The sequence below is a fragment of the Lagenorhynchus albirostris genome, chromosome 6 (assembly GCF_949774975.1).
Source record: "Lagenorhynchus albirostris chromosome 6, mLagAlb1.1, whole genome shotgun sequence".
Taxonomy (NCBI): Eukaryota; Metazoa; Chordata; class Mammalia; order Artiodactyla; family Delphinidae; genus Lagenorhynchus; species Lagenorhynchus albirostris.
The window spans coordinates 92,003,169-92,015,906 of record NC_083100.1 but is presented as its reverse complement, the minus strand read 5'-3'; the positions used below and the strand labels follow the sequence as shown (position 1 = coordinate 92,015,906).

Here is a 12,738-nt window from a genome sequence, read left to right as displayed (position 1 = left end):
GAGTACGCTGGTTAATGCATTAAACATCACACAACTCTGGGATATAACTGAACTGTTTAGTTTCATATTTGAATTGCCTACCCTAAAGAAATGCAGTGAACCTCCTAGCAGAAATCTAGGATAGTCATATTTTCCTGGATACTTTATACTCCTCTTTCTGTATGGATGGTGGAGGATTTGAGGAGGAAAAACAAGCAAACCACCATGGCAAGAAATAAATGTGTAAAGTTGGCGGTAATGACTTTTTCCCCTCACTCGTCTTTTTCCCAGTCACATGTTATTGCTTTGGTGTGGTCCCTTTTGTTCACATTTTTAAAAATACAGTAGAAGAGGACGGGAAAGCATGAAATGTTTTATTATCTAATAGAAGAAATTAGTTACTATAGAAATTATCTTCCACGTGGCTGTTATTTTTAGGCAGACACCCTTCAATCAGGAATCATCTGAGGTTTGTGGCCATCAGCCATTCAAAGTACATTAGGAAATCCGCCGTTGTACACAGCCTTTGCTCCTTCCGTCAGGTCTGTGACAGGCAGACAAGGGGATGGGTGTTCGGCAGGTCGGTACTTGTCAAGTGAAGCTAGGACACCTTTCAGAGGAATTTAAATTGGATCAGGTTTTATCATTCATTGCTTTATCTTTGATACTCTCCCAGAGAGTTATAATTAGAGATATATGAAAGATAAATACCCTGAAAAACTTGCTGATGGACGAACTCTACCCATAGGTATAGTGCATTTCTAAAAATTCTTTTTGATACATAGACATATATTTATATGACATCCTTGTCCCTTTTCAGATATATTCTAGAAAGGCAACCTTGCCTACAGAAGCTGTCCTTAAGAGAAATTTTATGGAGGCTTCCCGATATGGTGTTACAATAGGTAACTGCTTGTGTGTTAGGACTTCAGGGAATCCTACCCTCCCTCAGTATAGTATCCCTTACCCCTACCCCCATTATAGCACCTAAAGGTCTAAAAATCCCCATAGGAAAAGACATTGTGAAACTGAGAAGCCATGACTATCTATGAACATAGTCTTTTATGCTCTGAAAGAAATCAATTTAGATGACACACTAAAGTAGGAAAATGCTGACGTGTTTTAGATCTTATATAACAAGAATGGGGAAAATTTCCTTTTTCATCCATGCCTGCTAGAAAGATCCACCATTAATGAGAAGTCTATGAAATAATTTTGCTTTGTCACAGATCACATGTAAGACAGTTTTTTTGTATGTGTGTGTGTGTTGTTTTTTTTTTTTGCGGTACGCGGGCCTCTCATCACTGTTGTGGCCTCTCCCGTTGCAGAGCACAGGCTCCGGACGTGCAGGCTCAGCGGCCATAGCTCACGGGCCCAGCCGCTCCGCGGCATGTGGGATCTTCCCGGACCAGGGCACGAACCCATGTCCCCTGCATCGGCAGGCGGACTCTCAACCACTGTGCCACCAGGGAAGCCCTGCTCAGGTTCTTTGACTCAGAGTTGTTAACCAGTGTCCAAGGCTACAGAGGTGAGAGGCAACTGGAATGCTCTAAGAGAGAATAAGCTTCTGTTATCCTTGGTCAACCTGCTGGATGTTTCTTCAAGCCTGTCCCAACAGAGTTAGTGTAGAGACAAGTGTTGGCATTGGTGGCTTTGTAGAAGCTCACGTGGACACTTTTGATCCACTAGCATGTGAAGATGTAGGTCCTTAGACCTGGATTGACCCTCCTGAGCCTCCTTTAAGTTTTCTGTGGCTTCAATTAAAAAACATTGAACTCTCTTCTGCCACTGGTACTTCTTTCCTTTTCTTTCCCCAACCCACGAATCATTCTTTTTTAATTATCCTCAGTAGCATATGCACTAAAATAGTAGAATATATACTAAATCCTTGGGTTCACAGAGAAAAACCGTGCAAATATAGTTTCACTAAAGGTGAACTGAATCTGTGGCCAGGAAGCGATTATTAGAACTCCTTCTTGCTACTCTGTACCTAAAGTTCTGATATGTAATCTGCACAGCTTTATTTTAAGGAAATGATCCATTGTACCTGTCAGATTCACTGTTCTAAGTGGGGCTAGAACACATCATACACAGGAGCTGAATTGAATTCTTTCTTGTGAAGAGGTAACAACTCAGGAAGACCTCAGCTGAATTTCATATATATCCATTTTTGTAATTGAAGCATAGTTGATTTACAATACTCTGTTTCAGGTGTACAGCACAGCTATACGTATATATGTATATATGCAGTTATATATATATGTATGTATATATGTATACATATGTACATAGATGCATATATATGTGTATGTGTGTGTATATTCTTCAGATTCTGTTCCCTTATAGGTATTACAAAATATTGAGTATAGTTCCCTGTGCTATACAGTAGGTCCTTGTTGGTTATCTATTTTATATATAGTAGTGTGTATATGTTAATACCGACCTCCTAATTTATCCCTCATACGTGTCCATTGAATCAGTTATGTGCCTTAGGAGAAGTAATCAGTTATCATCTCATCTTAGTTTTCACATATGTAAAATGAGAATAGTAACTTATGAAATTGCGTAGGGGGTTTATTAATTTGGGGTAATAGAAGTAAAGTGGCTATCACAGTCTTGGTATAGGGTGGATGCTTAGTTAATATATGTGCTTTTTGACTTGTTGGACTGTGGGCTCTGTGAAGAATAGATTTATGTCTTCTGTTCCTCCTGTGGCTTCCCACAGTGTATCATAGCGATCTCCATACAGCAGTTACTGTTTACTGAATGGTACTATCTGATTAGTATGGAATTCAGTGAATGAAGGTAAACGGTTGGCTGGGCCCAGCCACTGTGGACTTGGCAGTTGTGTATCTCTCAGAACAGAAGTACCCAGAGGAAGCCTGATGTCTACTGCAGCCATGAACACCAGTGTGTGATTATAGTTAAGTGCTAACAAGAGAATCCAAGGTTTTTGTTTATGCTGAGCTTGTGCTTTGATGTGATCCTAGTTAGATTCAGGACAAGGGCAGCACAAATGAGTGACTGCAAGAATTTATTGACTGAGGAGATGTAATCTACAGATTTATGGCGAGATAGATACAACTTGATTTATAGAGGAAAACTGCACCTGCCCCTCACTGGTGTTAAGCTCTAGGTAATAGAACACTCAGCATCCCTCCGTAAAGACCGCTAAGTTTCTGGGCCGGTTGTCAAACATTGTAAATCATGGAGACCCATGCCGTGTCTTGCTCAAAGATATAAACTAAATAAGCACAAGCATAAGACAATAAATAAGCAGCATATGGACATTACATGTAAGAATAGAGGTCATCCAAGTTGTGTGTCAATGAGGGCTCAGGGGTCATCCATGCTGTGTGGCAATAAGGCCTCAGAGGTCACTGTAGTTTGATGGCCGTCGAGTGTGGTTTAGAGCTCTGTGTGTTTCCTGCCGCTCTTCTCAAGGCGGCCCAGGAAAGGAGCTGAATTTTCCTGCAGGTTTTATTTTGACTAATTAATGACATAAACTTGGAGGTATGAAACGCAGCAGAAGCCATCTATTGTTTTAATCGCTTCTGACCTTAATATTTTCAATGCCATGAGGATATGTTCTCTGACTGGCCAAATGATGCCTGCCCACAGGGGGTCAATCCATAACGTAAGAGTCTGTCTTTTAAAAGGAGCTCATGGGTTAACCCTGAACCAAAAAAAAAAAAAAAAAAACGATAAAGCCCTTACAACTTTGTATTTAAAATACTTGCCCAGCCCTGCAATATTCTAAGGGAGTTCGGCTCCATCTTGTGGCCTAAAACCAAGTGTCCATTTGTTCCATCCTTCTTGGCTACTTAAGAGGAGACAGTCTTTTGCCAACTACACCTTCAGCCTTGTATTCTTTTTGTCTCACTACTATTTGTGGGGAAATAGGCATGGGCCTGGCAAACTGAGAGGGGTACACCTGGCTTTGTTACCTCTCATGCTCCCAAACTTATCTCTCTCCCCTCCTCTTGTGGGAAGAGTGGTGGGGTACCACAGGCTTCTGCTGTGAATTCAGTGTTCTCATGCTATCTTCCTAAAAGTCTCTTATTTATTTATTTATTTTTACCTGTCCCAAGGAATAAATGGTCATTTCTTAAGATGCTATTATGTAATAAGATTGGTTTCATTTAAAAAAAAGAAAAAGGAATTAAATCCGTTGACTGAATTTGGAGAATTAAAGGATGGACGGGGGCTTCCCTGGTGACACAGTGGTTGAGAATCTGCCTGCTAATGCAGGGGACACGGGTTCGGGCCCTGGTCTGGGAGGATCCCACATGCTGCGGAGCGACTAAGCCTGTGAGCCACAATTACTGAGCCTGCGCGTCTGGAGCCTGTGCTCCGCAACAAGAGAGGCCGCCATAGTGAGAGGCCCGCGCACCGCGATGAAGAGCGGCCCCCGCTTGCCACAACTAGAGAAAGCCCTCGCACAGAAACAAAGACGCAACACAGCAAAAATAAATTAATTAATTAATAAACTCCTACCCGCAACATCTTCTTTTAAAAAATAAATAAAAGGATGGACGGTAAGATATGAGATCCATGGAAGGTAGGCCTAGTTTTTAGAAGTGACCTGAGGGCCAGAGGTGGAAAACTCACAAACAAAAGGGTTGCATCTCGTTCTCAGTGGCTTTTTAAAGCTTACATGGCTTTTTAAAATGTAAATTAATTCCCATCATTTAAAAATAGAGAGATGTCATATAAAAAACAAGCATAACTTGCATTTCTGGCTTCTTAGTCAAAATTGGAAGATTTGACAACATAGGGTTCACATTTCCTTGTGGTAACAGTCAATGGAAACTGAATAATAGTCAAACACTTTAAAGCAAGCACACATCTTCCGTTTTACCACAGACCCCACCACTCCCTACAGTCTTGTGGTTGACCCATATCCCATCCCTCAATTTGTACCTGCTTGACTCCTGCTTGACATTGAGTTTGCGACTCTGTAGGCTTGTAGCATGTAAGACCCATTCACGTCCTTATTATGGTATAACTTTGGGCCTAGTCCCACAGTACATTTTTAAAAACTGAGTAATTGTCTAGGGACCCATGTCTAGCCAGGGTGGGGAGTGCAGCCCAAAGATGTCCTGTCTTCACAGGGCAGGCTGACCTGGAAATCTCAGGAGAGTGATACAGGGAGATCTCAGGGCCTGAAACAGTGACCTGGGATATGTCAAAGCATAGATGTGTTTCAGCTTAATACAGAGTAACAAGAATGTCAAAAACAACAACAAAAAGAAAATGGGGATTTATCTATGTTTAGGCTGTTTCCGTGAGTCTTCATCTATTTGTTCTGGTTTACTGATACCATTGGACATATGCTGTTTATTACTCCATTTGATTATGCCTGGCCACTCTAACTCCTAAGCTGTAAACTCTTAGAAGACAGATTTTCTGTTCCAGTTCTTTTCCCTTTTGTCTTTCCTTTCCTCTTCTCATCTCCCCATTTCCCATAACATAAAACACATAAAAATAATACATGCTTTAGAGTTAGCTGTAGGTACACAAATAAAAGTTCCATCAGTTTCCTAGCTGCTGCTGCTTTTCCTTTGCTGGATCAGGGTGGAATCCCATGAACCTTTTATTCTTTCTCATTTTAGGATTTAGAATGAGACAGCGCCACGTCCTCATGGAGTCCACAGGGCCTGCAGGGCACTGCCCTCACTTGGTGGAATCTGTCCCTTGTGAGGATCCGGTGTGTTATCAGTGGCTGACATCTGAAGGGATCTGTATCCCTGATCATGGCAAGTGTGGCCCCGGACATCGCATCCTGAAGGCTGTCTGCCAGAATGAGCAAGGTATGACTCAAAGAAACACGAGGATTGTGTCACCATTCTCAGGCCATCTTCCCCAGGGAGAGAAACACAGTCTTTCCTATTCTTGAATACTCACGTTTAAGTCAAGTGACCTATTGCTGCAGAGTAAGCTGCTTTGACTTAATACGGGGCCAAGTACTCCATGACAAAAGAACACTGTCTGATTATACCTAAATGTAATACAGTGAACCCAGAGCATTCTCTGGAGTTTTTAATTCATTAAGACAAACAGAATACAGAAATTGGCTGGAGAATCTCCAACTTATCAGTACAAAACAAGTTTGATTTGCCTTTATTGACGTTGATATGTAATATGCTTTTATATATTATTAACAAATACTGCCTGGTAAAGATTCCAGGGCTGCAGCTCCCTCCGAGTTAAAAAGAAAAAAAAAAAAGTACTAAGCTGTATCTTTTCAATTATATAACATTAGATTAGAATCAGTTCTAGACATAATGCTTACATTTCTAAAGAACCATTTTAAAATATAAGTTGTCAAGATTTACAAAACTATTAACAGTGGTGTCTTTCCTTCATCACCAAGCTTCTGGTGTGATGGTTGTGTGAAACGAAAGGTGATTTAGAAAATATGTAAGTCACATGGAGATGAGAAAAGTGACATTTCAATAGAGTTAAAAAAATTTGGTCTTTTGGAAGAGTATCGAGTATGTCTATTAATCAGTTCTGCCATGAGAAGTCAGAATTTATAATGCTCTTGGCGTGCGGAGTGAAATGTTTTGACTTATGGAGTAAAGAAATCTATAGAACAGAAGGAAATTTCCAAGTGGATTCAGGATGGATATTAGCATCCACACAGGGTTGACATTCAGCAATGAATTTCCTGTTCCCTTCCTTCCTCTCTCCCCTTCTGTCTCTCTCTCTCCCCACCCCGTCTCTCTCCTTCCCCACCCCCCATCACTTCCTTCTTTCTTTCCTTCTTCCCTCTTCTTTTTATCCCTCCCTCTCTCCCTCTATCCATTGTTCCTTCATTTTTTTAATCATTACCTTACTTAGACAAATATACATTTTATCAGGTGATGTAATTGATTACCTCATGAAGCCAGGTAGTTGTTTAATTAAGTAGGGCCACACCAGATTATATTAGCTACAGTCCTTTTTGACTAAAATAGTTAACACAGTGGCTTCTAATATTACTGAATAATTTTTGAATTGCGGCGACATGTGTGAAATTTATTACCAGCAGCCCATAAGATCACTTTTTGAATTCAAGAAAAGTAGTATAGATGTTTAAAACCTGGGCTCTAGTGTCAGACAGGTTGGAATTTCCAGTCTGCTACTCTTCTGCTAGATAATATCAGGAAAATTATTAAACTGTGGAGGCATCCTTTCCTTCAGCTGTAAAGTGGGGATAATAAAACCTACCTCTCACTCTCAGCTTGTGAGAATTAAATTACTTACATAAAAGTGATTAGTGAAGTGTCTGGCACATAACCATTCAAAATAAGCTATGAGCTTATTTCGTTGTAATGCACATTTATTACTGTTCTCTGTCCTGGGGGATTTGTGCAAAGAGCATTCTTTTAAAAAATGAAATAAATGAAAATAATAATGAGGATTAGAATAACCATACTAGTTCGTCTCCCCAACCTCCGGCTGTGGAAACATAATCATTTGTTGGGTTGAGACCCAATGACAAATGACTGTAAGGATTTGTCATCCCACAGCAGGAACTGGAGACTTTACAAGGCTGTCATACTATGGCCACAGGGCCAGGAACTTCTTTCACGATGTGTACTGTCCCTTCTGCAGCACTGCAGAGTGTGAGATTCTGATTTATAGCTACAAATATATATTTGGTCCGTGTTCTGGTACACAGCTTCTAAAACCACGGGAATTTCCTGAGGAGTAAGAACAGTGGGAGTAGGTTTTGTTATAATGTTTGGTCTCCGGCCCTCCGTTCCTGAAATGACTTCCATGAAGGTGAAATTGGTGTCTTGTTATTCACATCAAGCCCTTTTCTACCACAACTGGGTTTATATGAATGAGATGACTTTTGGAAAGTACCTAAAGGTGGGGCTGGTTGCACAGGAACCAACTGTGAATAGAGGGTTGGAACTTTCAACTCTACCCCCTGATATGGGAGGGGGGGGGAGGGGGAGGGACAAGAGGCCGAATCAACCACTAATGGCTAGTGAGTTAACCAATCATGCCTACGTAATGAAGCCTCCATAAAAACCCAAAGGACGTTGTTCAGAGAGCTTCCGGGTTGGTGAATGCATGGAGATTTGGGAAGAGCAGCGCAGGGAGGCTCCTTGCCCTTTCCCATACCTTGCCCTGTGCTTGTCTTCCATCGGATTGTTCCCAAGTTTTATCCTCTTATAATAAACTGGTTATCTAGTAAGCAAAGTGGATTTCCTGAGTTCTGTGAGCCTCTCTAGCCAATTAATGAAACTCAAGAAGGGGGTCATGGGAACGTCTGATTTATAGCCAGTTGGTCAGAACTACAGGGAACAACTTGGACTTGTGACTGGCGTCCTGAGTTGGAGGAGGTCATTGGAACCCCCAATTTGTAGCCAGTTGGTCAGAAGCACAGGTAACCGGGGCTTGAGATCGGTGTCTTAAGCGGAGGGCGGCCTTATGGGACTGAGCCCTTTTCCTGTGGAATAGGATGCTACCTCCAGATAGATAGTGTCAGAATTGAGTTGAATAGTAGGATAACCAGCTGGTATTGGAGAATTCTCTTAGTGTAGGGTGGGGAAATAACCGCCCCCCCAACATACGCACACATTGTGACTGAACGTAGAACACTTCTTTACAGAGCTGTCAACTCTACCATTTTACAGAAATTCTACAGTTTTATTGCTATTCATGTGAAATAACTAATTTTCAGCATTGACCTACCCTCTCAATTTTTATGGCATAAGTAGGAATTACTACTGGTTCAGATTGGTTTCATGAAATCTTTCTGGGTTTTGTGGGATAACAGCCACAGCTGTGGTTACAAGAACATACTGGCCTCCTGATGACTGAAGCAGTCTTTTGTCCAGTGATAAATTGAAAATATGATCTGGTTGCACTTTTTGAAGTTCAGCTTCAATGAGGTTGTGGATGATTGATGATCAAAGTTTGCCAGAGAAATGCTCCCGTTTGACCCTCTACATATCATCATAGCATTTCCTTAGTGATAGGAATTGACAGAATTGTTGACACATTTAAATGCTTGGTGAGAAAAAAAGGACTGAGATCTATTTAATGAATCTCCTGTGATTTTTTCTTGTAACTTTTGATACTTTCCTTTTCATCACTCTGAGTTTATTAATTGTTTCCTAGGCCTTTTATTTCAGAGTTTATTCATCCGTAAATGGATGAGACCAACAGAAATAAATGTGTTTTGATTAAAAAAATCAAACAAACTCATATTAGATCTAATTGGACTTGAGGCTTGCTATAATTTCCAAGGTTACTTGCTATGTCCTTTATTTAAAGGCTTGTCCATATTGACTCACTCCAGGTATCCCTTATGCCAAAAGGAACATTCAGTATCCTTGCAAAACGTCTACAACCCATTCAGATAGCGGAGCCAAGAGATTCTCACACAGCCGTGATCAAGATTCTGTATGACTCTTAAAAAAAAAAAAAATTACTTATTTTCTTTAGTTTTTTGGCTGCGTCAGGTCTTAGTTGCAGCATGCGGGATCTTTCGTTGGGGTTCATGGGCTTCTCTCTAGTTGTGGTGTGCGGGTTTTCTCTCTCTAGTTGTAGCATGTGGGCTCCAAGGCACATGGGCTCTATAGTTGTGACACGTGGGCTCCAGAGCATGTGGGATCTGTAGTTTGCAGCATGTGGGCTCTCTAGTTGAGGTGCGCAAGCTCAGTAGTTGTGGCATGTGGGCTTATTTGCCCCATGGCATGTAGGATCTTGGTTCCCTGACCGGGGATCAAGCCTGCGTCCCCTGAATTGCAAGGTGGATTCTTTTACCACTGGACCACCGGGGAAGTCCCAAGATTCTGTAGGACTCTTGACAGTGTCTTGTGGAGCATAACTCCTGCCACTGGAAAGACATGTTTCTGTTCCTCAGAAGCTCCTTTATACCACTAGCTTGGGAACTTAAAAATTACACAATCTATGCCACATTGAGGCTAGTAAGTAACTGGAAATAGCAGTTTTGATATCCGTAAATCTTGTGGCCTAGTTTAAGAATGTGATCTACTTCAGACTACTTAAAATTCAAGTAGTCATCTATGAATTTCTACAGCTATCTCTGTTGATATATAGTACTTTGACCCATTCTCTATTTGATTTATTAGTGATACTCTTCAATCAGTCTCACTAAAGTTGCTATTTCTCACCCAGCCTGTGATTGTAGCAAATATTCTGTTAGTAATATTTATTTTCATTAAGAAAATTGTATTATAGATTACATGAATGAGTATTCTGGTTTGGAATCTGATTTCCAGTACTTTGATTGGTGAATTAGCTTTGATTTCTCTCCTCTGCACATCTAATCATTAGTATGGGTCAAAAGAAGTCTACTAAGTATAGAGTACATATAGGTTTTTCTTGTCTCATTGACGAGTAGGTTTTCTACATTTCAAAGGGGGCATTTGAGTTTCTATAGAAATTTTTTTTTTTTGAGGAAAAAAACTTTATTTTTAAATTTTTTTAAAACAGCTTTATTGGAGTATAATTGCTTTACAATGGTATGTTAGTTTCTGCTTTATAACAAAGTGAATCAGCTATACCTATACATATATCCCCATATCGCCTCCCTCTTGCATCTCCTTCCCTCCCACCCTCCCTATCCCACCCCTCTAGGTGGTCATAAAGCACCAAGCTGATCTCCCTGTGCTATGCGGCTGCTTCCCACTAGCTATCTATTTTACATTTGGTAGTGTATATATGTCCATGACACTCTCTCATTTTGTCCCAGCTTACCCTTCCCCCTCCTTGTGTCCTCAAGTCCATTCTGTACATCTGCATCTTTATTCCTGTCCTGCCCCTAGGTTCTTCATAATCATTTTTTTTTGATTCCATATATATGTGTGAGCATACGGTATTTGTTTTCCTCTTTCTGACTTACTTCACTCTGTATGACAGACTCTAGGTCCACCCACCACACTACAAATAACTCAATTTCGTTTCTTTTTATGGCTGAGTAATATTCCATTGTATATATGTGCCACATCTTCTTTATCCATTCATCTGTCGACAGACACTTAGGTTGCTTCCATGTCCTGGCTATTGTAAATAGAGTTGCAATGAACATTGTGGTACATGACTCTTTTTGAATTATGGTTTTCTCAGGGTATATGCCCAGCAGTGGGATTGCTGGGTTGTATGGTAATTCTATTTGTAGTTTTTTAAGGAACCTCCATACTGTTCTCCTTAGTGTCTGTATCAATTTACATTCCCACCAACAGTGCAAGAGGGTTCCCTTTTCTCCACACCCTCTCCAGCTCTACAGAAGTTTAAAAATTTTTTGTTCTAGTTCTGCAAAAACTGCCATTGGTAATTTGATAGAGATTGCATTGAATCTTTAGTGGTATGGTCATTTTAGCAGTATTGATTCTTCCAGTCCTAGAGATTGTCATACTAAGTGAAGAAGTCAAACAAAGAAAGACAAATATCATATGATATAACTTATATGTGAAATCTAAAAAAAAATGATACAAAAGAACTTACTAATGAAATAGAAATAGACTCACAGACAGAGAAAACAAATTTATGGTTACTAAATGGGAAAGGGGAGGGAGGGGGGGGAGGGAGGGAAGGATAAATTAGGAGTTTGGGATTAACAGATAACACTACTATATGTAAAATAGATAAACAACAAGGTCCTACTGTATAGCACATTCAGTTACATACATACACATATATGTGTAACTGAATCACTTTGCTGTACACTGGAAACTAACACAACATATTAAATCAATTATACTTCAGTAAAAAGGCGGGCATTTGAAAGTAGATGGAGTGTGATCCAAACTGCATGCTGACATATTTTTCCCTTAGATTTTCAAGTTAATTCACTGTTTTCAACTTTGTTTCTCTGACACGTAACTGGTTTATTGTTGCTAGGTTTCACTGGCAATAGAGGAAGGTTTAGCATCAGGTGACATCTTCCCAGAGCAGGTTGGGAAGATCCCCATAATGCCAGGGCAGTGGACAGCATTCCCAGTGGCTGGCAGGTGACCACTACTTATCACTGTTCATGTCTCCAGGATGCAAAGTGGGTAGACACCGCAGAGTCATTGGATAAACACCAGACTGCCCACTGGTGTGGTCGGACCCTGAGTACTCGCCACGTATTTTGCTCCATAAGTTACCAAATAAGCTGTCTTTAAAAAGCGTCTGTATATTTCATCAAGCATCTTTATTCAGAGATAATGCAGTGTACATTCTGCACTTGTAGAAAGCTAATACCCCTGCTGGAGAAGAGTGTAATACATCAGGAAGAACAAGGTTCACACGCTGACAGGTACAAGGAGTTAAGAGTTCTCTGGTACCTCTTCACCACTCCCTTGCATGCAAGGTTTATTATTTTCACAGTTCCACTGACCTTCTCCATGCAAATATTTTCCTTAAGTGGTATATATATTTGCACAGAAAGCATGAGGAATGATTTTCCATCATTAAGGGGGACTTGGCTTTTCCTTTTAGAGGCATTTTTTTTTTTTGAGTTCTTGCCTTGTATCATTAACCTTGAACAATCCAAAAATGTGATCTTTAATCTTAGCTAAAATGACATTTGTTTGCAATCCTTAACAACCATAAATGCCTTTTCTGGGATGAATTTAATTGGTGGAAAGCATGCTAGAATAATCGTTTACCTGAGTTGGATTAAAATGTTTAAACATGTTTTTAAGTCTGTGATTGGAGTTGGAAGTTTTGTTTTGTTTATTTTTATCTTTAAATCTCAAGAAATGTTCTTGGGCTGACCTGTGAGAATAAGGTCAGACTCCATTC

The 12,738-nt window shown here is 40.3% G+C and overlaps 1 protein-coding gene across 1 annotated transcript in view; it reads left to right on the top strand.

Annotated features, from left to right (window-relative positions):
• Positions 1 to 12,738, top strand: part of THSD7B (thrombospondin type 1 domain containing 7B) — a 778,062-nt gene that overhangs the window by 290,983 nt on the left and 474,341 nt on the right. Inside the window, exon 6 of the mRNA XM_060152966.1 lies at positions 5,595 to 5,792. Coding sequence (XP_060008949.1) covers positions 5,595 to 5,792 — 198 coding nt within the window. The remainder of the gene's footprint in view (positions 1 to 5,594; positions 5,793 to 12,738) is intronic.